This window comes from Callospermophilus lateralis, chromosome 3 (assembly GCF_048772815.1).
Source record: "Callospermophilus lateralis isolate mCalLat2 chromosome 3, mCalLat2.hap1, whole genome shotgun sequence".
In the NCBI taxonomy this organism is placed as follows: Eukaryota; Metazoa; Chordata; class Mammalia; order Rodentia; family Sciuridae; genus Callospermophilus; species Callospermophilus lateralis.
This window is the reverse complement of record NC_135307.1, coordinates 114,288,918-114,316,261: the sequence shown is the minus strand read 5'-3', so window position 1 is coordinate 114,316,261 and position 27,344 is coordinate 114,288,918. Positions and strand designations below refer to the sequence as shown.

The following is a 27,344-nucleotide window of genomic DNA, read 5'->3' as shown; positions in this document are numbered from 1 at the left end:
TCATCTGAGTTTTAATAAAGAAAAACAACAGCAGTGTGCAAGCCAGGTTGACCAGTGCTACCAACTTCAGATCTTCTGTCATTTTGAAAGGGCAGCAATCTTGGTCCCAAGGACAATGCCTGCCTAATCTGCTGTATCTTTGAAAAGAGCACGGGAAACCCCCCCCTCATGAGAAAACCACAAAACTGTCAACTCTACAACCTACAGACTCTAAAGCTCCCACACCAGTGCTTGCAGCAGGTTCCAAAGTAAAAAGAAACTCCACCGTTGCTCACTACCACATCGGGTCTGAACCTTCTGTTCCAACCGATTCCTCAAACAACGTTCTGCCCTACTGGCTTGGGTGCTTGTTTACGTCAAGGCCCCGTTGGTGAGAAGGGCCCAGATGTCATCTGATCTACGCAACCGCTGGCAAAGACCCCTCTGCCCTGGGGTCACACTTTCTCCTCCACTGACATTCCAGCCAGGATCACCACCATGCCTCCAGCATCAACCAGAAAGCCACAGGGTTGGGGAACAGACAAAAATAATTCTACAGACAGGGCTGGCTCTGTTCTTACCTTCCGCAAATGGTTCCCATTCATAAAACCGGCCCATGAATGGCTTGTTGTTGTAGGATGCACACTGTACCTCCCGGATACTTCTACTACTTTCTGGACATACCTAATAAAGCAGACATAAAATATGCAGTGAGTGTCCATAATTTCCATAGCCCCAGTCAAATCCCAGGATACCCTGCAACTCAAATACCAGTCTTCTACTTAAACCAAGTTTCTGAAATTTCACTGATCATTTGCATCAAAAATTTTAGGGCTGAGGGTATAGCTCAGTGGTAGAGCACGTGCTTAGGATGCAAGTGCTGTGTTTTACCCCCTAGCACTGCAATCATCATCATCATCATCATTTAATTAAATGCAGATCCCCAGGCTTCTCACAAAGTCTGGTAACTCAGAATCTTTGTAGGGACACTGAATCTTTCACAAGCTCCTTGGGCTAAGTTTTTTGCACACTGTAATTTGAAACCCACTGACTCAAACCCTCTGATCCCGACAGATGGGTCTGCTCCCCTCCCTCACAGAGGCCATCCGTTTCCATCTGTTTGTGCATGCCCTTCCTCTTGCAAAGAATAATATCCACAGCAAACACATCCAGAACCCTTACCATGCGCCAGGCATTACTTTAAACATGTCATACATATTAATTAATTTAATCCTCACAATCACCAATGAGGTAAATATCCTAGACTCATAGATGAGCAAACTGAGGCACAGAGGAGTCACATAGCCAGTGCGAGACAGAGGCTGGATTCAAATCCAAGCAGTCTGGTGCCCACCATCTCTCTTCATTATCTTCCCCATCTTTTCTAACTCTGTCCACCCTCTGAAGCAGGAGTTCTAGAAATTTAGTATGCAAAAGAATCACCCAGAGATCTTGTTGGAAATGCAGACTCCTGGGTCCCTCCCTGCAAGATCCCCATCAGTAAGTCTGGGACAAGGTCCAGAAATCTGTACATTATCAAGTTTATCCAGGTGAATCTGACACTCGAGAGTACTTTGAGAAAACATGCAGCTCCTCCTGGCTTATTTCTTTCTAATTCATAAATGGTACATAGAGCAGAGCATGACAAAAATAAATGTGAAAAATAAAGTAGTAAAATAAGAAACTCTTGGGCTGGGGATGTGGCTCACGCGGTAGCACGCTCGCCTGGCATGCGTGCAGCCCGGGTTCGATCCCCAGTACCACATACAAACAAAGATGTTGTGTCCGCCAAGAACTAAAAAATAAATAAATAAATATAAAAAAATTCTCTCTCTCTCTCTCTCTCCCCTCCACTCTCTCTTAAAAAAATAAAATAAAATAAGAAACTCTAATTTGACTTGTGAATGGATCAAATATGATTTACCTTTTTAATATATAGCTACACCTTTTGCTTTTTAAAACATGTGGTGTGCATTTTATCAGAAGGAAAGGGTCCTAACCCCTTAACCATTAAAAAGCACCATGTATAGGAAACCTCTAGAACAAACTGCTAATGCAATAGGTCAAATTCCTCAAAGATTTATTTTTAAAAAATATGCATTAGAAACACCAGGTTTCCTGGAAGATGAAGGATCAGAGGGAGGAATGAGACCTGGTAGGAAGGTGAACATCCCTTGCTTGGTAGGGGACAGAAGAAGGAGGCTGCAGGCACCAACCCGGAGTGGTCAGAACCCTGCTGCAGCATGAGCCAAACCATATGGAGCTAGAAGCCATGTGAAGCAGCATATGATGATAACTGGTGGGGAAAAGGACTGGGTGGACAGGCAGGGTGGGCTGAGCTCTGACAACCTGTGAGACGCTGACAGGCCAGGCAGCCTGTCTCCAGGGGTTTGGAGCCTACCTGCTGGCGGCCCTGACTCTGCACCCATGTAGGCCTCCTGCAGCACCAGCTGTCCCAGGAAGAGCTTTGGGTTAGAATGTTTTCCATGATCTTTTGCCAGAGCTAAGTTCAACTAGGATGTGATCAGTTGGGCAGCTTGGAGAAGGCACTGGCTCTGCAGCCACATCTGAAGCTGACTTTGAGAAAGAATCACTAAGAGTTTTGTTAAAAATACAAATTCTCCAGCCCTACCCCAGTTGGAGGGTGGGAAGAGGGCCCAGGGATATATGGTTGTAATTCCTCTGGTGCAGCCAGCCTGGCACCAGGCTGCGCAGGAGTGATTAAAAGCCACACCCACACCCTGTCTCCCCAACTACTTAACTCAAATTAGAATGTAAGAGCAGAAGAGAATCAAACCCAGCCTCTTTAATTTATGGATGAGGACACTGAGGCCTGGAGAAGTGGCTTGCCTCACTTAGGGTCCCAGAGGGACAAGAGGCAGAGCCCAGAGGGTTGACCGCCCACCCTGACCATAACCAGAAATGGGAGCCCAGTTGCTGGCCTGCAGCTTTCACAACAGGAACAGAGAAGGCCTAGTGGGCTAAATGTCCCATTTCTCAAATAACTATGTAGAGCCAAGCTGCTCCACATCCAGGCTTTGACCAGAAGCCACCCTTAATTAACCTGGTGGCACTGACCAATATTGGAAGCTATAGACTACAAGGACATTCAGTGGTCTGCTTACCCCATTTCTCTCCATGAGCAAAATACTTCTAAGAAGCTAGACCACAAACTGGTGAACCTTCAGAATCATCTAGAATTGTTCAGCATTTGACAACATAAATATATGTTTCATAACATTTAACATTTAAATGAAAAGTATTAAAATAATTGGTTATATGTATCCCCCATATACACACATGTATGTGTCTGTGTACACAGTTTAAAAGTAGCTCTCTCTGGAAGGTAGGGTTATAGAAGTTTTCATAATTTTTAGTCTATTCATATGTCTAATTTTTGTAATAGATAAGTATGTAAGCAATAAATATGACAATTTATCAGTATTGAGATCCTCCAAATACATTGGCCCTTAACCAGTTCTGCATGTGCTTGCAGTTTATCATCTTGTGATGTGTCTTAACACCACACTAAGGCCTGGGACTCCTTACTTCCATCCAAGTGCATCTGCCAAGGCAACAAGTTATCTGTGATGGGTCATTCGAGATATCCTGCACCCTGTTTTCCAACAAGTTCTTTATATCTGAGCATGGCCCAGTTACCTCCTGAGATAGGAAGGCTTAATGTGGCATCAGACTCAAAGTGGAAGGTCAGGTGCTGAGGCAACAAAGTCAGTCACAGTGACTAGAGTCTGCCAAGTCCAATAGGTTGACTGTAGTGTCCAGCAAGCAGTGGCACTGGAGACGACAAGGTGCCCTGGCAGATCATCACATTGTATATGTGACCCCAAGAAGAGTCCTAACATGATGCTAGGCAAACTGCTAACTGAAAGCTGGGTACTACTTCCTAGGGAAGAGAGGGACCTGGCAAGAGAAATCCAAGGCTCACCAGGTCCAGAGGTAGCCATGGGTTATGAGACAGAATTATGGTACAAGCAAGGAATGCTGATGCCTACAATGATAAGGACGAGGAAGAGTAAAAAAAAAAATAGTATTTACTAAATGCAGAACTTTACCATGTGACTTATGTAGATTAGCTCATTTCAATCTAACAATAACTACTATACCCATTTTATAGATGAGGAAACCAAGACTAAATCAGCTGCTAAAGATCACAGGCTTAGTGAGAGAAAAAGTCAGTATTTGAACCAGACACAGGGCCTAAAACCTACATTATTGTGCTACCTTGACAACGGTGCTATTGTGTCCCTCATGGCTGTGTGGACAACAAAATCAATTTGTGATGGGCCTTCAGACAAAAAAGCCTCAACTGCTTTCTGCCTTTGTTCAGGTCAGGTCTAGAGGCCAAGATCAGATTCCACCCCAAAGACCTGGTGAAGTGTCTGGCCCTGGCTGTAAGGAGCAGGGGCACTGTGAAGTGAGGATTAAGACCAAGCAGGCCTGGGAAATCCTGTTTCGTGTTTCTTTTGTAGATTACATCTGTTAGTACTTGTCTGACTATTATCAGCATATAATCTCCTCTCATTTTAACAGACTCTCTGAAGTTAAAACTTCCAGGTTACAGAGCACTTTACATTTGTTATATTTTAAATTGGTTGTTTCCTGATGTCTTAGACGAGTCACCTTCACCTTGTGGGTAATTGACTCTATATTACACTGTGAGCCAGCTTCGGCAGTTTTCCTGCAGACAGCTGATCCTTTCCATGGGCACAGATTCTTATAATCTTTAGGCCAGAAAACTGAGACAGAGGAGAAAGCCACATAGAAAAGAATGAGTCTCATTTGGGATGTGAAATGCCCCTGAGAGATAATCTCCCTCCAAATGACTCCCACCCCAAAGAGGGACAGATGTTTCCATTGGACTCTTAATGGGAGAGAAATAAAGAAGTATTTTAAAAGGATGAGCTGAATCCTTATAAAGCAATACAAGCCCTATCCAAAGTTCCATCTAGACAATTGCCTGGGGTTGCTATGAGTCACAAAGAGTATTATGGAAACTCCAGCTACATTTCTAGTGACCCTGGTTAATCTGAGATGACAACTGTGTGTTCCCAACTTCATTGCTTAAGAGGCCACCATCAGTGATCAAACACTTACCTTTGGGTAATTAATTATGTTAATTTCCCCTAGGAGATGAAGAGTGCTATGCCCAATGAAGGTGGTGCCAAGGAACGTGACCTTGAAGTCAGCTTGGGTAGGATATGCATTTTTTTCTTTTTTATCCTTTGTGTTGCTCTGGATTCAATCAAAAGATCAGCTACCATAGCAACATATGATGTATTTAACATCACCACTGAAGTCTAAAAACAGAAATCTAGAAAATGTCCCTCACTGCCACGAGAAAGTGGCTATGTGACCTTGTCAAACACTTAAGCTTCTCAAATCTAAATCACCGCCTCTGAATGACAAGCCCCCAAACCCAATCACCAGGGATTCTGGTGAGGATTATATTAGCACACACGAAAGCTGCTGCTCACAGGAATGACCCACGTCTGAAGGTCCCGAAGAGGACTGCAATTGTTCCAGAGGGTGCCAGGTGGCCAAAGGTCCGTGTTTTGAGCAAACATTCTCTTCTTTCCTTTCTCTTCTATGGCAGGAAAACTGGACATATTTTCCAGATATAGATAACCAGGCACCAAAGTTTCTTTCAGGTTACCCAGCACACTCTCCAAATGTTTACCATCTCCTTTCTCAAGTCACACAGAACAAATCCAACCATATGAAAAAGTTGTTTTGCCACCTCCCAGGACTCCTACAATTCTCTAGTCAGGGAAATGATTTGCCCAAAGAGTCGGATCAAGCCTTTGGATTAAAAAAAAAAAAAAAAAATCTGAGTTTTTTTTTTTTTTTTTTTTATTCTCACACTTCTATTTTTTTTCCCACACAAGAGAAGCTCATAATGTTCCCCTAGAGAAAGGTGTTTCCCTTCCATTCAACACACAGGTCAAAGTCCCAAAGGATGTGAAAATGACTAAGTTTATCCATTCATCCAGAGAATCCCAGACTTTTAAGTACTCTGGACACACATCCATACAAACGCAGTCCTGTCCCAGGATGCTTATTTATTTCTGCCTCTTTTTTTTTTTTTTTTTGTATCTCCATTTCTTTTATTTTTATTTTTTGCATTACAATTCTTTTTTTAAATTAATTTTTATTGTTGGTTGTTCAAAACATTACATAGTTCTTGATATATCATATTTCATACTTTGATTCAAGTGGGATATGAACTCCCATTTTTACCCCGTATACAGATTGCAGAATCACATCAGTTACACATCCATTGATTTACATATTGCCATACTAGTGTCTGTTGTATTCTGCTGCCTTTCCTATCCTCTACTATCCCCCTTATTTCTGCCTCTTAAAATTAAATTATTGACATATCTCTATGTCTAAAAGAAGGTCTAAAAAAGAATGCCTTTCCCCCTAACTAAGCAGTATATGGCAAAATATACTTATTAAAATACCCCAAACCTTTAATGTCCTAAAGAATAAATTTTCTTGTGGCTACTTTAGGTATCCTATTAATAAGAATGACTTCCTTCCCCTCTGCCATCTGCCAGGGCAGGGTGGGATGTTTCATTCAAAGATAAATCATCTCTGTACTGCTATAGGTGTTAGGTGTTGTGACTATGAGGAAGCAGAGAAGAATCTGTCAAAACAGCCTCTTGCAGAGACCTCACAGGCCTAGGTTTAAAGAAGTACATAAAAATGTGGAAAAATAGGGATTGAGTGAGCCGGATGCTAAATTTCTGATCTTGCAAAGCAAGAAGTTAACTGAGCCTTTCTAATATTGATAAACTAAGAACATAAAAGTTATTGCCATACTATATATAGCCAAAGATACAAGTAAAAATTAAAATATGGCAAGCAGAAAGAAGAATGGGGAATGAGGGGTTCATTTCTTTATCTTTCAGAGTAAGGAGGTGATGGGGAGATTTGAAGTTGATATTAGTATACCATTTAGAATTATGAAGAGAACGATTATAGATACTAAAAATTCAAAATGACAGTGAGTCCATTTTGAGAGAAGGACTAGGATATACCTGTCTCTACTACTGTGATATTTCTTATTATTCATACACTTTTTTCATAATCATGAAAAGTGACAATTATAAACAGCTCATATATAGGCATGATTCGGAGAACTTTCTGTGGAAATTCCAAGTGGTTCAAAAAGACAGAAAACAGAGTTGCCAAGACACTGGCATTAACACGCATCGCCCAGCTAAGAAGGCTGGTGCTAAGCTCATAAGAAGGGATACGTATGTGGAGACCCAAGTCAGACAGCCTGTCCATCCAGTAACTGGCTCCATGATTCCTGGCAAGCTTTACACCTTACAGAATTGCACTGAATTTTCTAAGTCTGTCCTTCAAACTGTAGTCAGGAAGTTGTTTGTCAGCTCCTCTTTCATTCAGTATCAGATCAGACATGGAGTAGGATTAGAATCTGCCTGTAGAGAGTATGCTCAGCTACATTTGTGATCTGTCCAACATCTTCCCTTCACTGTCACTTACTTTGAAGCTGAAACAACTCCACATGGATAAACCCATTGTCAAAAGCCAGTCCCACCCCAGGGAAATATGCTGGAGAGTAGTGATATCAGAACTCACCACACCTGTGTTTGCTAAAGCTTCTTTTAGCCCCAGGGGTTCCCCCTTGTAACACTAAGTGCACTCTATCTAAACTCAGGATCATGCTTCCTTTGACAACAAAGCCCCCTAAAAACTCATAATCTTGTTCTTGCCTCGCACCAGGTGACTGATACCAGCTCAAAAAAAGACCACAGGGTGGTTTATCTATACCAGGACCTATATCTTAACTTCCTCATACAACACAGTGTAGGTTTAAAAAACTTATTTTTAAAATCTACATTCAGAAGTCATGAGTACTAATATTCATCATTGAATTTGCAGTATTTTATAGATGTTGTCATATGAATCAAATAACGTGAAGACATGCTAGAATGCTTAAAATTCCAAGATGACATCATGACAAGGTAGGGCTTACTATTAAGCACAAATACTGGAGGGTGTAAAGAATTCACTGGCATGAAGTCGGTTATCTGTAGTTTCTTTCTAATCATTTTAGAACTCTGCCCCAGGGATGATTACATTGAAGCTGCATGGCAGCAGAAATGTTGGGTCTCTCAGCAGTCTCATCATATCATCGGGCAAAGGGAAAGGACTCTGAATCACATTTTATGCAGAGGGCAAAGGGGGACTGGTAGAAAGTCTGGCTATTTCATCCACAAGTTTCGTGCATTACCACTTAGAACTTGGACCATGCTCAGACATGGAAATGTTTTACTCTATTCCTGTCTACAGAGGTAGGTAAGTCATGGCCAACTATCCAGGTCTAACTTATTTACTAACAATGTGTCAGCACTTTGCCAAGCCTTAAATATATAACAGTATCTGAACCTCACATCAACTCTATGGGGCAGGGATTATCATGATTACATTTTACAAGAGACCTACAAAGGTTAAGTGATTTGCCAAAGAGATTCGGCTCCCCATTGTAGAAACTGGAGTTTGCATCCAGCTCAAGTGCATGGGCACTATCCCACACTGCCTGGCAGGTCTAACATCCAACTAAACCAGTTAGTTAGAATGGCCTTCTGATTTCTCACTATGTGTAAAAAACGTTTCTCATTAATCTGTCTCATGTACAATGATGAAATGAGGTTCATGTGACATTTCTGCATTGTGAGATGTTAAAGAATAAATTCTGCATTAATTGTGTGATTATTTACAATGGAAAGCAGGTGGGAGGGAAAGGCTGGAGCGTTCTCTACCTCCCAGCAGACATGGCTGCTCTGAGATCATGACACCATTCTGCCTTCCTTTCTTGGACTAAGCTGTCTCTTTTGCTCTCAGATGCTCATTCCTTTTTTTTGGACCATCTTGTAAACCTAGCTCAACTGTTTCCTCCTCAGTGGAGTCCTCCCCAGTCCATGACCCCTGCTCTGTGCTCTAGCACAGCATGGTGACCAACAAGTAGCTACATGTGGAACTCTCTCGGCTCTGGACTCTTGGTGGGGGAGGGGCTGTGACCAGTGATGACACACTGCACAACACTGACCCCTGAATTAGAACACTCCTCATGTTCATCCCCATACATGTCAGAACTGGACTCTCAGCTGTTGGGAGTGTTATAAAGGGGGTGTCCCATCAAAATTGGAGTGGGATATACCAGGCACTAGTTTAAGGGATGGAACCTGTGGATATTTCCAACGTGCCCTGGCCTACATCTCCATCTTTTCCTGCTTCCAGATAATAGCTAGGAGAGATATATCTAAGTGCATACAATTTTAGATTATTTTTTAATCTTTGGAGAGGACATACATAGTAAACTGCTTTTCCTGTTAGATCAGTAGGATTTTTCACATTATTTTATACTTTTTTTCTTCTTTGAGTAAGATTTCTATAATTTGGGAATTCATGTCATCTCTTCCTGTTGGACACTTGGGAGGATATGGAAATGTCCACACGAGGTCCTTGATGCTAAGATGCTACAGCATGGTCCATCTGGGGAGGGTGTAAAAAAGACTTAACACAGCAAGACTGAAGCTGCTCCCCTTGGAAAGGCCTGTTGGCAAGATTGGTCCATGGCTGGTGTCTGGGAACTTGGATTTCAGGAAGGCTTTTGTCACTCTCTGAATGGTAAGAGTGGCCCACTGTGCCTACACTGTATTGAACAATCTAGTTTATGCAGAACATCTGCTTTCCTTTGGGGAGTCTGGAATTTTGTAATATGCCAGACAGACAGCACCCATGTGACCAGCCTCCAGTAAAAACTCTGGATACAGAGAATGAGTGTCACTAGTAACCATTTCACATGTGTTGAATCAATCTATTGTTGCAGGAGTGTGCTCGTCCTCACTAGGAGAGGACACTTGGGAACCTGTGCCTGCTTTTCCTCTGGGCTTGGGTCCTGTGTGCCTGTCTCTTGGCTGATTTGGCTTCATATCTTTTCACTATGATAATTCATAGCCCTGACCATGTGCTGAGTCTTGAGAGTCCTCCTAGAGAATCGTCAAACTCAGGAGAGGTCTTGGGGACCCCTGGCAGAGTTTTAAAGTACTCACAGAATGTGGCCCAAGTCACAAGAAGTCATGGGCTTATAAAAATATATATATAATAATGGGACCTCTAAGGAATGACATATCTCAATAAGGGTAAAAAGGATGTGGACCTGGGGCAGTGGGGTGCACTGTTAAAAATGTGAGTGAAAAGCAGCCTCAACATGTACTTCTTTGTTTTGCCTGCTTTGGAAACACCAGAGGACCTCACAAACTCACAAGGAGCATCTGAGATTTCTTGAAATCCAGTCTCCTCTACGATGCAACCACCCAGCACCCAGGATGTTGGCAGCATAGGTCTGGCAAAAAGAGCAGGCTTTAAAAATGCAAGTTAAATGAAAGAAGTGCTAAGCAGATGTCAGACACATTATGCCAAATGTTCTGTCTCTTTTCCTTTCTCTTTATGGTTTACTTGGTTTTCAAAATTAAGAAATGTACTCGTCAATGGGAGAATGTGTTCTACATTATGAAAGAATTCATTCAATTTTAACAGAACAACAATGGAAATTCAAGAACAAGGACCATGTCTGATCATTGCAAGAAATTCCTTACTTTTTGACTTAACAAAGCACTTTTTTTTTACACCACCTCATTTGATCCTTATAATAACTCTGTGAAGTAGAGAATATAACTTTTTTTTTTTAATCTCTCATGGCACCTCATCTGTTAAAAGTAAAGATGTTCGATTAAGACTTTTGGTTGACTGATTAGTGATGGTTTTAAAAAAGTTACTGCTTTATGAAAAGTAATAATTTCTGAAGTCTTTCAGGGGAAGAACAAACTACAAGCAATTCAGGCATTCAGAGGAATTATTAAGATCACAAATTAAGTCATTTCTATGGACTCTATAGCAGGAAATATATTTTTAATGAGGAAATTGAACCTAATATATAACAGCTGTCTTGTTACCAGGTAACAGAGTATTAAGGCAGATTAAATTATTAATGAAAAATATAGCAACTCAGAAATTTAACCTCTCAACACTCTCTCATTCCTTTCTCTTTTACCCATGGCCTTTAAACTGATATTAAAAACAACACATTTGCTCACCTTCTATAGTTTACATTGATAATTAGCTCTCCTATTCACTAGCTGTGTTATCTTCTACACGTTATTTAACCTCTCTTTGCAACTGTAAAATGGAAAGAGAAGCAAACTCATAAAGTTAAGGACAGGCTTAAATAGGGTAAATAATAAAAGGGCTAAGCACAGATCCTGGCTTCTTATGAGTTTTTAATAAAAGTAGATATTATTAATGCATGAAGATGGATAAATATTTATTGAATGTCCAAAGTGTGTATTCAGCCTAGATACAACAATACAGCTATACAGGTTCTTCAAATATTTAAATACTCCTATCCAGTTAGTAAATAACTGCTGCTAAAGGACTGTGAGTGCCATCTATTACCCCAAACGTCCCAGCTCCTCCCCTAAGATGAGGAGACTCTTATACCCTCACTATCAGAAGCCTTGATGGTACAATACCTAAAGTCCATATGCCTGGAAGAGCAGGGAGTCTCCAGGAAATATACTGGGTTGCACCTCCCCAAACACCCGCTTCCTTGGCACCACTGCTGGTTGCCATAAGTCAACCAAATTGCACTTGACCCACAGACTCATGAGCAAAGAATAAATAGTGTTGATGCGAGCCTCTGAGAATTTGGGAGTTGATATTTGTTACACAGCAATAGCTCTCACCTCACCATTAAATGATTATCGATACATGATTCCATAAGCTATGCTTACGTTTCTAAAGTGATAACTTTTAGAAAAAGTAAAGAACATGGGGAGCTTATATGAAGATAAAAGAGAAGGAAGGTGGTATAAAAAGATCTTTTTGGTGGGGAGGTGTGCCAGGGATTGAACTCAGGGGCACTTGACCACTGAGCCACATCCCCAGCCCTATTTTGTATTTTATTTAGAGACAGGGTCTCACTGAGTTACTTAGTGCTTCACTTTTGCTGAGGCTGGCTTTGAACTCACGATCCTCCTGTCTCAGCCTCCTGAATCCCTGGGATTAGAGGTATGTGCCACTGTGCCCAGCTAAAAAGATCTTTTAACATGGTCCCAAACCTCATGACTTCCCTGTCTTCCACATGCCCAGAGCCAACTGGCTGAAAGGTAAGAGAAGCAGTACTCACATCGGTATTGCACAGCTTGTACTGTCGATAGGCCCCGATGCACGAGATTGCTGTAGATCTCAGAGGCTGGGAGAAGCTCTGAGAGGCTCCATGGGACCCCATACCATGATTGTTGCTTGTTTCTGGGCTCTGGAAGAGACTTGAAGCTGCAGGGAAGCCTTGGTCATGGGTCAAAGGCAACTGGTATATGGAGTCTTCTGAGGTCTGCAGTCTAGAGCGAGGGCCACTGTCACTTTGGTATAATGGTGCATGATGGGGGAGTTGGTGGGCTGGTGAGCTGTAGCCATGCCTGGGAGCAGATGTCCCCTGGGACCTGGAATGCCGAGGTGAGGGCCTCTGTCTCCGAAGCCTCTGTGGCGTCGTGTGTGTAGTGTCGGTCTGCAGCGGTAAGATGTATGGGGCCTTACCATAGCCATACTTTCCAGGGCCAATGGGACCTCGGTTCCTGCTCCTAAAGACAGACATACAAGAGAAGAGATAAACAGGGTCATCTGAATTTTCATGTTAACTCAGAAATTCTGGCACATAGTTGAAGGGACCAGGTAAGAACAGAGGCTTGGGAGAGAGCCTATGGTGGAACTGGGAGAAGAGTGGGGATCCCAAGACAAGGGAATGTAATGGAGGCTGCAGAATAGAGTGGAGGTGGGTGGGTGAACAGTGGATGATGTGACTGGTTGGGGAATGAATCTAGAAGGATAAGCTGTAGTCAGTGTATACTTATGTTAGGAAGTTTGGGCATTTTTGTAGATCACAGGGAGCCATGAAGGTTTTTGCGGAAGCATAAAGATGTCATTGCAATTACAGCCATTATAATTGCCTGTTCACATTTTTTGGAAAAAAAAAATTTCTCACTCAACATTTCAGACCCTGTTTCCTTTATTTTCATGCCCAAAGAGCTTTTCCAGGGGAGTGGAACTTAGTTGAGCAACCACCATGTTCTAGGGCAGTCCTAAGGTCTGATGTGCACTGTCTTGAATCCTAAAAAGATGAGAGTGGGTCAAGAAATTGACTACTCCATCATTCTTTTTTTTAAAATATTTATGTTTTAGTTATTTTTAGTTAATTTATCTTTATTTTATTTTTATATGGTGCTGAGGATCAAACCCAGAGCCTCACGCATACTAGGTGAGCACTCTGCCTCTGAGCCACAACCCTAGCCCATTCCATCATTCTCGAAGCAGCCCATGCTAAGCAACAGGTAAATGGTCATCTTCATGTTGGTATGGATCTTACAATTTTGTAAATATTTTCAAAAGGCCTCATTGCCTTGTGAGACTTTATGAGAATCATGCCAAGAGTGGTGATTGCTCGTCCATGTTTAACTACTGCACTGCCAGGGAACCAAAAGCCTTGAAGTATTTGCCCATCTCTATGGCAAATAGAACCTGCGCTTTGCATGTGCAAGGCCTTGGGTACCATTTCTGGAGGAAAAACAAAACAAAACCCAAAGTAACAAACTAGCTCCAAAACTTCACACATTTCACTTATCCTGCAAGAACAAATGGCTAAATATAGAGCTAGGGCTGGAGTTGTGGCATGATGGTAGAGCACTTTCCTAACATGTGTGAGCCCTGAGTTCGATTCTCAGTACCACATATAAATAAATGAATAAAATAAAGGTCCAGCAACATCTAAACAAATATTTAAAAATAAATAAATAAATACAGAGCTAGAACACTTGAAGAAATACAAAAATGAATCAGACAAAGTTCCCAAGACCCCAATGTTATAGTGGAAAGCAACTAGACTGTGATGTAGCGTGGATTAAGGGCCACAGGGGCAATACAACAGTACTTGGGGAATTCTAAGGCATCAGGAAGCACATCTGTCTGAGGGGATCTGAAAAAAGTGCAAGAGTTGCTGTTCTGAGAGTTGGGACAGCCTGGTTTTAGTACTCTGTGGAAGGACTTAAGTCATCCGACTCTCACTTATTTGTAAAATGACTGAACTAGATTAAATGACCGCCAAGGTTGCTCCAACTTTAAAATTATATGCTTCCGTAATAATTAATTTTACATTTACGTAAAATTGGAAATGTGCCCAAGGGTTTCTACAGGATGGCCCCATTAAAATAAGCACATTAAAATAGCAATCAAGGTGAAACATTGATTTCTGCCCTCCTGCAGAAATTCTTTCTTCATTCTACAATAACCTCTGAATATAAAATTTAACAGAGCACAACTAATTATTAACATCTTTATCACTAATTGCACCTCCATTCTTAGCTGATATGGTTTTGAATTAAATCATGAGGCAGTGTTTATTTTGCCTTTAGGCATTTCTCAATTAATCTTGGCAGCATTGGGACTCTGTTAATGATGGGGGTTTTAACAGATGCAATTAAGAAGTTAGTGTGTGTGTGTGTGTGTGTGTGTGTGTGTGTATGTGTGTGTATAAAACTTGGACGTCATTTGCCTTTTTCATTCTTGTGGCAGGCCAGGTAAAATGAATGACATCATGCAATGGCAAAAGAAGGGATTTCTGAGAATGGATGTTTTTAAGATCTGAAAGCCTACCCAAAATCCCAGCCTCAAGGAAAGCACTTGGTGGAGATCTTAGCCCAAGCCAATGGAGAAATCAAGACACATGCAGTATTGCCTCTCAAACTTGACCATGCCCAGGATCACATGAGATTTGTTAAGCTGCAGATTCTGGTTTAGGAGGTCTGGGGAGCAGCCTATAGTCTGCATTTCTAACAAGCTCCCAGGAGATGCCCAGGCTGCTGGTCCACAGATCACAGCTTTGAGGAACAAAGCCACAGAACAAAACTGAAATTCGAAACAAAAAGGTCATTTCAACAGGAAAAAAAAAAAAAAAAAACGTATCATTTTTTAGTGAAGAGTGATAGTAATGGCATTAAAACAAAAAACCTCTGGGTTTGTGACATATATAAAAGATCTGCTGCCTGGGGAAAGGCTGCCAAGTTCTTGCTCACCTGGAGGGCACTGATGAACCAAGTCTGACTTGATTTTACCTTTGGGGAGCGGAGGAACAACCTTACACAACCTGGCTGGTGACTTGTGTAAGCGTCTTCCCCAGGGCTGCCCATCATCCCTGGTGGGTAACATATACACTCACAAATGTCTACTTCTTTATTCGCATTGCCTTGTGGGAGGTTCTGCCTAATTCCAAGAACCATTCAAACCCTACAGCAACATCAGTGAAAAGATGATAATTCCAAAGCAGATGACCAGTAAGTTCTGATAAACAGACTAAAAGCAATAAACAACCAATTAGGGTATGATGATGGAGATTTGATTTCTGAGTCCTTGAATCAGAACACTTGAATGAGTGACAGATTTGTTTCTAGTTGACCAAAAGAATGCTTGTTTTCCTTATGACATCAGAACAAATAATCCTGGTGGTTCAGAGTGGCCTCTTCCCCACCAGGACAGAGTCCATCTGGCCACTTGCAGGGGGCCTCTGTAGAACAAGGCAAATTTATACAGAGTTCTGACAATAAGCACAGATGTGGTCAAGGGGACCTGTGTGACCAGTTAACTCTTCCCCAAGCGCACGCAGTAGGTGCCCAAGACGGCTGTTAAGATGATTCATTTGGCCTGATCTTCCAGAACCTGGCTGTGGAACTTTATTTTGGGTTACCCACTTGTCAAAATAGTAGCTAATTTCCAAAAGTTAGGCCTTGAGAAGGAAATAGAAAAAAATAGAGTTTGGGGATCAGAGACATGGAAGTCAAAACATTGAAGTGGTTTCTAACATAGGCTCTGGAAGCCAAAATTCCTTGGTTTGAATCCCAATTTCTGCAGCTTACTAGTTTGGAAACTGGTTAAATTACTCAATCTTTGTGTAACCCAGCCTCTTCCAACAGTGCCAGGACTAGGGTGTTGCTAGTGAAGCACCCAGGAGGCACCATTTTGGGAGATAGTCTCAGGGTCATGCAACTACTGGCCAGAATCTGAGAGTGAGGTCAGTCTCCTTAAACATTGCACCCTATAGGCCCTCTGCCTCACTCCAAGCCCAGTACTCACCTTGTACTCACTTATAAATTAAGGTAATAAGATTGGGGAGCATTCCTTGTCTGAATGCTGATAGTAATGGCATTAAAACAAAAAACCTGCTTAGAACCAGAACTGTTTCAGATTTCAGAGTTTTTTGGACTTGGGATATTTGCACAGACTTTATTGGTTGAGCAGCCCTAATCTGAAATGCTCCAAAATCTTAAACTGGTGGTACCCTCCTTATAGGTAGTTATAAAGATTAAATAATTTAATAAGATCAAAAGTCTTTGAAAGGCTGGGGATGTAGCTCAAGCGGTAGCGCGCTCGCCTGGCATGAGTGGGGTGCTGGGTTCAATCCTCAGCACCACATAAAAATAAAATAAAGATGTTGTGTCCACCGAAAAACTAAAAAATAAATAATAAAAAAAGTCTTTGAAAAAAATTAAAGGGATACAGATAGGTAAAGAAGAACTTAAATTAGCACTATTTGCTGACGATAGGATTCTATAGCTGGAAAACCCAAAAAATTCCACCAGAAAATTCTAGAACTAGTAAATAAATTCAGCAAAGTAGCAGGATACAAAATCAACACCCATAAATCAAAGGCATTTCTATATATTAGTGACAATTCCTCTGAAAGGGAAATGAGAAAAACTACCCCATTTATAATAGCATCAAATAAATAAATAAATATTGGGAATCAACTTAATGAATAGTGAAAGACCTCTACAACGAAAACTACAGAACATTCAAATTAAAGAAGACCTTAGAAGATGAAAAGATCTACCTTGCTCTTGGATAGGCAGAATTAATATTGTCAAAATGACCATACTACCATATACAGATATAATGCAATTCCAACCAAAATCCCAATGGCATTCCTCATAGAAATAGAAAAAGCAGTCATGAAATTCATCTGGAAAAATAAGAGACCCATAATAGCTAAAGCAATCCTTAGCAAGCAGAGTAAAGCAGGTGGCATTACTATGCCAGACCTTAAACTATACTACAGAGCAATTGTAACAAAAACAGCATGGTATTGGCACCAAAATAGACTTGTAGACCAATGTAACAGAATAGAGAACACAGAGACTAACCCACATAATTACAATTATCTTATATTTGACAAAGTCACCAAAAATGTACATTGGAAAAAAGATAGCCTCTTCAACAAATGATGCTGGGAAAATTGAAAATCCATATGCACCAAAATGAAATTAAACCTCTATCTCTCATCATGTACAAAACTCAACTCAAAGTGGATCAAGGATATAGGAATTAAACCATAGACACTGCGTCTATTAGAAGAAAAAGTAGGCCCTAATCTCCATCATGTAGGATTAGGCCCCAACTTCCTTAATAAGACTCCTATAGCATAAGAATTAATATTAAGAATCAATAAATGGAATGGATTAAAACTGAAAAGCTTCTTCTCAGCAAAAGAAATAATCAGTGAGGTGAATAGAAAGCCTATTAATTGGGAACAAATTCTTACCACACGCACATCGAATAAAACACTTAATCTTTAGACTATATAAAGAACCCAAAAAACTTAACACCAAAAAAACAAATAACCCAATCAATAAATGGGCCAAGGAATTGAACAGACACTTCTCAGAAGAAGATATATAATCCATCAACAAATATATGAAAAAATGTTCAACATCTCTAGCAATTAGAGAAATGCAAATAAAAACTACTCTTAAGATTTCATCTCACTCCAGTCAGAATGGCAGCTTTTAAGAATACAAACAACAATAAGTGTTGGCGAGGATGTGGGGCAAAAAGGTACACTCACACTGCTGATGGAACTGCAAGTTGGTGCAGCCAATATGGAAAGCAATATGGAGATTTGTTGGAAAATTGGGAATGGAACCACCATTTGACCCAGTTGTCCCTCTCCTTGGTGTATACCCAAAGGACTTTAAAACAGCATACTACAGGAACACAGCCACATCAATGTTTATAGCAGCATGATTCAAAGTAGCTAAATTGTGGAACCAACCTAGATGCCCTTCAGTAGATGAATAAATAAAGAAAATGTGGTATATATACACAATGGAATATTATTCAGCATTAAAAGAGAATAAAATCGTGGCATTTGCAGGTAAATGGATGGAGCTGGAGAAGATAATGCTAAGTGAAATTAGCCAATCCCAAAAAAACAAATGCCAAATGATTTCTCTGAGTTAAGGATGCTGATTCATAATATGCTGTGGGTGGGGGGGCGGGATGGGAGGATTAAATGAACTTTAGATAGGGCAAAGGGGAAAAGGAGGGGAGGGGAAGGGAGGGGGCATAGGGGTAGAAAAGACAGTGGAATGCAAGATGGTCATCTTACCCTAAGTACATGTAAGAAGACACAAAGGATGTGACTCTACTTTGTGTACAACCAGAGATATGAAAAATTGTGCTCTATATGTGTAATATGAATTGTAATGCATTCTGTTGTCATATATAACAAATTAAAATAATTTTTTTAAAGTTACTTATATTCAAATGTAATATATTTATTATTTTTCAATGAATAAGTACATATTCTAAATTTTGTTCCAATTTCTTTTTAGGGGGGAGGTGGTGACAGGATTGCACCCAGGCTCTCAAGCACGCTCTACCACTGAGCTACACCATCAGTCCCATTTGTAAATTTCTAATTCAGTAAATATCCAAATATATAATCTACATGCAAATAAATAAATAAATTAATAAAAGATCAAAGTCTTAATGCCTCCCACAGAGTATGCACCATACAAATATTTGCTTAAAAAGAAAATAAAAGTTCTAGCTTGGCCAGTTACTAGCTCTACAAACTTTGGCAAATAATGCATCCACAGTTTTCCTACCTATGAGTTTTATGACTATTTCATACTCACTAGGAAGGCTATAATTAAAAAGACAGATAATAATAGGAGTTGGAGAAGATAAACTGAAATTCTCATACATTCCTGGTGGAATATAAACTGCTATAGCCACTTTGCAAAACTATCTGGAAGTTCCTCAAAATATTAAATGTAGTGTTACTATACACCTCAGCAGTTTCAATCCTAGGTATACACCCAAGAGCAATAAAAATACACCTTCACACATACCTTGCACATGAATATCCACAGCAGCATTATTTATAATAGCCAAAAGGTGGAAACAACTCAAATGTCTAGCACCTGATGTACAAATAAACAAAATGTGGTCTATCCAGAGTGGATTGTTTTTCAGCCGTAAAAGGAATCAAATACAAATATATCCTGCCATATAGATGAACCCCCGAAACATCTAAGTGAAAGAAGCCAGGCATATTGTATGAGTCCTTTTATACAAAATGGGCCATAACAGGCAAACCCATTGAGACCAAATGAGTGTTTGCCAGGGGTTGTGGGGAGGAAAGGGGACAGACTGTCTGCTAACAGAGCATAGGTTTCTTTTTGGGGAGATGGAAATGTTCTGTAATGAGACAGTGGTGACAGTTGCTTATTCTTGTGAATATGGTAAAACTTCTGAATCATCTACTTAAAGTGGCAAAATGTATGTAAATTACATTACAATAAAGCTGTTACTTTATATATATATATAATTTATATATATTATATATATATATAATATATATATATATAATATATATATATATATATATATATATATATATATATATATATTTAGTTGTAAGTTGGACATAATATTTTTATTTCTTTTTTTTTATGTGGTGCTGAGGTTTGAACCCAGTGCCTCATATGTGCTAGGAAAGCACTTTACCACTGAGCCACAATCCCAGCCCCTAAAGCTGTTACTTTTTAAAATTGAGAATATGAGTAATTCCCATCTTATCTACTTACAAGGATGTTGCAAAGATCAAATTGAGGTTACTGATGCGAATATATTGTTTGAATCTGAAAGTACTCTATCGTGTGTTTACTACTGTTTGTTTCAACACAATTTAACATATCTTTAGTGAGCACCCTCCATGGACACCTGTTGAGAACTACTTATGATTGAATTCTACTTGATCATGTTTCCAGTCTGGACAACATAGTGTTGTCAGCAAACTTCCAGCTGCCAGCAAACTTCCAGCTGCCAACTAATGATTGGCTCACAGCGGTCCCAGCAAGCTTCTAGCCGCCAACTGATTGGCTCCTCTGCGTTGATGCTCATTGGGCTGTTTCCCTGCCCTTTCAGACCATGGAGCTGCTCATTGGGGGACTTTTTTTGGCTCAGCCCACGTGACCCAGCCAATCAGCCTCAAGAGCAGGAGGAGTGGGGGAGGTGGAGAGGCTTGTGGGAAGCCGGTGGTGGCAGTTGGGCTCTGAAGGTTTTCCTGAAGAGCTGTGTGGTGCAGTGTGTGTGTGTTCTAAAAATAAAGTTCGTTTCCTTTGACAAGTGGCTCCTGAATTGTGCCCAGCCAGACTGTGGCATTTGGTGGCCCATACAGGGAACGACTGAGGGTAAGTGATAAGGTAAACTGCTCGCCCCTGAGGGCAGGGCGAGAGGATGGGTAGCCATTTAAAGAAAAAGGGGTTGTTAGGAAAAAGGCCACAACAGGAGGCTGTTACTAACTCCGTTTTATCACAAGAGGGTTTAATTCAACCAACAGCCCCACCGATAGAGACAGCTGAGTGGCCCTCAAACCCCGTAGTTGATAATTGGGATCCTGAGACAGGACCTCGAAGATTAGCATGCCCTGTACTTGAGCAGGCAGGAGGGCAGCGAATTCACCGTGCTTTAGATTTTAAAACAGTGAAGCAGTTAAAGGAGTCTGTAACAACCTATGGTCCCCAAGCTCCCTTCACAGTAAGCATGGTCGAGTCCATTACTAACTTGGACATGACGCCAGCAGATTGGGCTAGCATGTGTAAATCTGTGCTAAATGGAGGACAATATTTGTTATGGAAGGTTGCCAATGAGGAATTTTGCGCAGAGACAGCTAGGCGAAATGCAGCAGCCGGTTACCCTCAAAGAAATCTAGAGATGTTGCTAGGGAAAGGACCTTATGAGGGTCAGCGGCAACAAATTGAATATGATCCTGCTATATATGCACAAATTGCTGCAGACGCAGTTAGGGCATGGAAGACTTTACAAGGACATGAAGATTTACAAGGTCAGCTATCTAAGGTAATACAGAGAGCTAATGAACCTTACGCTGACTTTGTAGATAGGCTAATTCAAACAGCTGTCAAAATATTTGGGGATACGAAACAAACAATGCCATTGATAAAACAACTGGCTTATGACCAAGCAAATCGTTGCTGCAGACAGGTTATTAGACCATGGAGACATGAAGATTTAAACACATATATTAAATTATGTAGAGATATTAATAAACAAGGGCAAGTCTTGGCAGCTGCAGTACAACAGGCTTTAGATGCCAGGCCAAAAACATGCTATGATTGTGAACAAACAGGACATTTTAAAAGCAGTTGCCCCATAGGAGGAGGATTTAACAAAACTAGGTATCAAAGAAATAGAATACCGGGTATTTGCCCACGATGCCGTAGAGGGAGATATTGGGCTAATGAATGCCGTTCTCAAACCACCATAGAGGGTACTCCCTTATCAAAAAACGGACAAGGACCAGGTATTTACCCACGATATCGTGGAGAAAGGCATCAGGCTCCATTGCCAAAAAACGGACAAGGGGGCCCAATGCTCCGGGGCCCACAACCACAAATATACGGGGCAGTGGAGGAACCCAGCAACGCCATCAGAGCAGTGCCCAGGACACATTATCCATTAAATCCCTCATCAGACAAACCCGAGGGAGCGCAGGGTTGGACATCTGCGCCTCTGCCAGAGCAGTACTAACTCCAGAGATGGGAGTTCAAATCATTCCTTCAGGAATAAAAGGACCTCTTCCCCAAGGGACAGTAGGCTTATTATTGGGACGTAGTTCATCTACATTAAAAGGACTTATGATAAGTCCTGGGGTAATTGATCCCGATTATGTAGGTGAAATAAAAATTAGAGCTAGTTCTCCAAGAGGTATATCAGTAATTTCACCTGGAGATAGAATAGCACAGTTGTTAATAATACCCAGCCTACATAATAAATTTCCTAGTCATAGTGTAAAAAGAGGTTCCAGGGGATTAGGCTCCACAGGTGTAGATTGGGCTATGTTGTCTTTAAATTTAGATTCTCGCCCAATGTTAAAACTAAATATTCAAGGACACGACTTTAATGGGCTACTGGACACAGGTGCAGACCTTAGCATCATATCTAGTCAGGAATGGCCAAAACATTGGCCATTACAACAAGCCACTCAAACGCTTCGAGGCCTAGGAGTGGCTACTAATCCCCATAGAAGTGCAATGGTATTAGATTGGAAGGATCCTGAAGGATGTGAGGGAACTATACAGCCATATGTATTGGATCATCTTCCTATAAATTTATGGGGACGAGATGTCCTAGATCAATTAGGTTTGACGTTAACAAATAACATCAATCCTAATGCGCCCACTACTAGGGCTAGACAAGGTTTTAGGAAAGAAAAAAGATTAGGAAAACAAGGACAAGGTATAGCACCACCAATTCAAATAGATCAAGGAACAGACAGACATGGGTTGGATTTTCAGAAAGGGCCACTGAGACAATAAAAATTACTTGGAAATCAGAAAGACCAGTGTTGGTTCCTCAGTGGCCCCTGACTAAGAAAAGATACAAGTAGCCCATGATCTGGTCAAACAACAATTAGCGGAAGGACATATACAACCTTCCATATCTCACCATAATACTCCCATTTTTGTCATTAAAAAGAAATCTGGTAAATGGAGATTATTGCAAGATTTAAGAGCCATTAATAATGAAATGGTTATTATGGGACCTGCTCAATCAGGGATTCCTCAATTGTCTGCTTTGCCAAAAACCTGGCATGTTTTAGCCATAGATATTAAAGATTGTTTTTTTTTCAATTCCAATTTCATCCCGAGGATAGTCCACGTTTTGCATTTACTATCCCTGCATTAAATCATGAAGGTCCTGATCAGAGATATGAATGGAAAGTACTCCCTCAAGGGATGCCTTACAGTCCAACTATGTGTCAAATATATGTTAATAAACCAATCCAGCCACTTAGAAATCAAAATCCTGCACTACAAATATTTCACTATATGGATGATGTATTATTGGCACATAAAGATAAAAACATATTGCTGGAATGTTATGCCACACTTACAAACTTATTAAAAAATTATAATCTAGAGATAGCAATAGATAAAGTACAATTAAATTTTCCAATTAATTATTTAGGAGTTCTATTATCCTCAACCATGGTCCGTCCACCAAAAATTCAAATACGAGTAAATCAACTCAAGTCACTTAACGACTTTCAAAAGTTATTGGGAGACATAAATTGAATAAGGCCTTATCTAAGCATACCAACAGGAGAGTTGGGACCTTTATTTGATATTCTAAAAGGTCCATCAGATCCAAACTCACCTCGCATGTTAACTCCTAAAGCAAGAAAGGCATTGAAAATTATTGAAACATATATGGAAAATATACATTTGGATATAATTGATATAAGTTTGCCTTTATTATTTATTGTACTACCAACAAAAAATATTCCTACAGGAGTATTTTGGCAAGAAGGTCCATTATTGTGGATACATTTATCTTATTCTCCTAACACTATTCTTACTAGGTATCCTGAGGCTGTAGGACAATTAATACTCAAAGGAATAAAACCAGCGAAGGGAGTGTTTGGAATTTCTCCCAATAAAATTATTACTCCATATACTATGGATCAAATTGATGAGTTAGCTAATGAGTTAAATACTTGGGCAATAATCATGTGTAAATCTAATGTTTCATTTGATAATCGCTTACCATCTAATCCTTTGTTGTTTTTTTGGTCTAAGCATCCTGTAGTTTTTCCAAAAATGACAAGAAAAATCCCTATCATGAATGCTCCAAATATATTCACTGATGGGTCAAATAATGGTACAGCAGCAGTAGTTACTCCTGATCAAACTTTTACATTTTTAGTACCCAAACAATCAGCTCAAAAGGTAGAGCTTAATGCAGTTTTACAAGCCTTTTTAATGTTTAAAGATTCTGTATTTAATTTATTTTCTGATAGTCAGTATGTAGTTAATGCTATACTATCTCTTGAAGATGCTGGTAGGATTTCCCCTTCTTCTACTGTTTTCTCTTTGTTTTCCACTATACAAAGTCTAATCTGGGACATAAAAGATCCATTCTTTATAGGACATATTAGAGCACATACAGGATTGCCTGGAGCCCTTAGTTTGGGCAATGATTTACCAGATAAAACTACACATGACATACATATTTTCTCTACACTAGAAGAAGCTACGAATTTTCATAAAAAATTCCATGTTAATGCTAATACTTTACAAAAGCGTTTTAAAATAACTAAGGAACAAGCCAGACATATAATAAAACAATGTCAAAATTGTGTGACCTTTTTACCACAAGTTAATCTTGGAGTCAATCCTAGAGGACTGATACCTAACCATATTTGGCAGATGGACGTCACACACTTGCCAGAATTTGGAAAATTAAAATATTTACATGTTACAGATGATACCTCTTCTGGATTTTTGATGGGCTCCCTTCATGCCGGAGAAAAAACTAAAGATGTTATAGCTCATTGCTTACAAAATTTTGCCACTGTGGGCGTTCCTAAATAGTTAAAAACTGATAACGGTCCTGGCTATACCTCTACCTCTTTTAAACAATTTTGCTCATCATTTGGTATTACTCATATAACAGGAATTCCATACAATCCACAGGGACAAGGCATAGTTGAAAGAGCTCATCAAACTATTAAAACGTACTTATTAAAGCAAAAAGAGGGAATTGGAAAGGGGTATATATCCCCCAAAGATAAACTTAAAATAACGCTTTTTACTCTAAACTTTTTAAATTTGGATTCATCAGGACTTAGTGCTGCGGAAAGGCATATGTATCCAAAAAATGTGCATAAGCCTAAAGTTCTTTGGAAAGATATTCTAACAGGACAATGGAAAGGTCCTGACCCAGTAATTGTCTGGAGTCGGGGCTCTGTTTGCGTGTTTCCACAGGGAGAACAGCAGCCTATTTGGATTCCAGAAAGACTAACCAAAACGATTTCTACAGATCGAAAAGAAGATGATTTGACTCAAATCCATAACAGCTGATATCCAGAACTCCAGCTTGGCCATTCTTACATCTGCAACTGTGATTAACCAGGATGCTTTTTTCAATATCTATTTTATTATTGCATTTTTCCACATCATAAGGCTCTATTTTTATTTTTTGAGCTCATACAAACCTAGGTTAATGTTTTTTTTTTTTGATCAGCTTTATTTTTTGACTATAGAGTTTTTAAACATTGCAATGGAGATTTCACCTAGGTAAAGCTACAAGGCCTTTATTATTATCTTATGTGTTGTACGTTTGTTTACACATTTGTGTTTTGTGTTGTATGTCTGTGTGTGCGTATTTCATATATGAGGAGCGCTCATGAGAAAATGGATCCAAATTATTATTTTTTTTATTCACGTGATTTAAATGGCTTAATTTAAATTAGGTAAACAGCTGTTAAAGATTGTTTTTAAAGGTGGTTAACAGATCTGCTTGTTTACTAATTTAAATCAGGTAAACAGCTGTTAAGGATTGCTTTTTAAGGAGGTTAACAGATCTGTTTGTTTACTTTCACCTTTCCTTTTCATTATATTTAATAATTCTTTTCAGGATAATGTCTTTTTAGCATCATTGCCAGAATTCCTATCTTCATCCCAATAAATATAACTCAACAAGTATGCTCAATCAAGGAGCCAACTTACTTTGGGAGGCAACGAACTTTGGGAGGAAACGGACATATTGATAGATTCCTCCACTTTGAACTGCTTGCAGAACTTGCCTGGACTATGTAACTATGTTTAGTGCAGCTAATTGTGGTAATGCTGGCATATATTTGCTGATGGTGTCACCAGTGATGCAATTTTTATTTCCTTGCCAGCGCACCACATGTTAATTGTGGTAATGCTGACATATCTTTGCTGAAGGTGTCACCAATGATGCAATTTTTCCAAAGGAACTGTCAATTGGCTTGGTGTCGTGGCATTTCTGTATCCTCCTCCCTTCTGCTAGTGATGGTCTAAATTTGGGGGCCAATGGCTATATGCTGGACTGGTAGTCAGTGACGGGTATGATCCAATTACAGTGGTATCAACCTAAGACAGGAGGCTGATGCCTAAAGGTCAGTTGCCTAAAGGTCAGTTTTCCGATGACGGGTAAGAACCATATGTTGAATTGGACAACCTACCAGGCACGGTCCTTAAGCCACATTAACCTCACTCCCCCACTGGCACCAAGGCCAAATTTGGGGGCCAACAGAGGTGAGGCAAAGAACCTCACCCCCCCACTGGTGCATAGACCTATCCACAAGTATGGCTGTATGCTGGACTGGTAGTCAGTGACGGGTATGATCCAGTTGAGGGGTATCAACCTAAGATAGGAGGCTGACGCCTAAAGGTCAGTTTTCCAATGACGGGTAAGAGCCATATGTTGAACTGGACAACCTATCAGACACAGTCCTTAAGCCACATTACTTGTTGTTTAATTAATCAGAAGGGGGGAGATGCTGGGAGCCATCAGCCAAGTAGGTATGACAATCTCCTTGCCAGCTTACTCCCATTCTGTCTAGTGGAAGGACTTCTGAAAGGTGACCTTGCTCAAGGACCAGGGCAGGATCCGTGTTTAGGGTGTTCCCCCTTTAGAATAGGGCAGTTTAGCATAATAGGAGATTAGGGTGTTCCCCCTTTAGAATAGGGCAGTTTAGCATAATAGGAGATTAGGGTGTTCCCCCTTTAGAATAGGGCGTATCCTGCTGCTGAGTTCCTCTTGAGTTCTTAGGGTCTGACAGTATATTTTGGGAGACAGAAGCCCAGAGGAGTGGATTTGGGCAGAGTAGTGGATTTGGGCAGAAGTGGATTTGGGCAGAGAACGTGGATTCCCCCAGAACGTGTTTGTAGATGGCCGGTGTGAGTTTGGGAATAAAGAATTGCTGTTTGAATCTACAAGCTGGGTGGAGACTCGTGATTTGTGCCCAGCCAGAGACTGCGGCAAGATTCTTCTTTTGTTTTGTTTCGCTTCTGTTTTAAGTTGCCTGTCCCTGGAGATGTGTAAGATGGAAGAAAAACCACTCACATCTGAGGAACAGATAGGGAGAA

The 27,344-nt window shown here is 40.4% G+C and overlaps 1 protein-coding gene across 1 annotated transcript in view; it reads right to left on the bottom strand.

The window, feature by feature from the left end:
- Positions 1-27,344, bottom strand: part of Thsd4 (thrombospondin type 1 domain containing 4) — a 598,160-nt gene that overhangs the window by 456,898 nt on the left and 113,918 nt on the right. Inside the window, exons 5-6 of the mRNA XM_077109034.1 lie at positions 12,224-12,674; positions 561-663 (exon numbers count right to left, since the gene is read on the bottom strand). Coding sequence (XP_076965149.1) covers positions 561-663; positions 12,224-12,674 — 554 coding nt within the window. The remainder of the gene's footprint in view (positions 1-560; positions 664-12,223; positions 12,675-27,344) is intronic.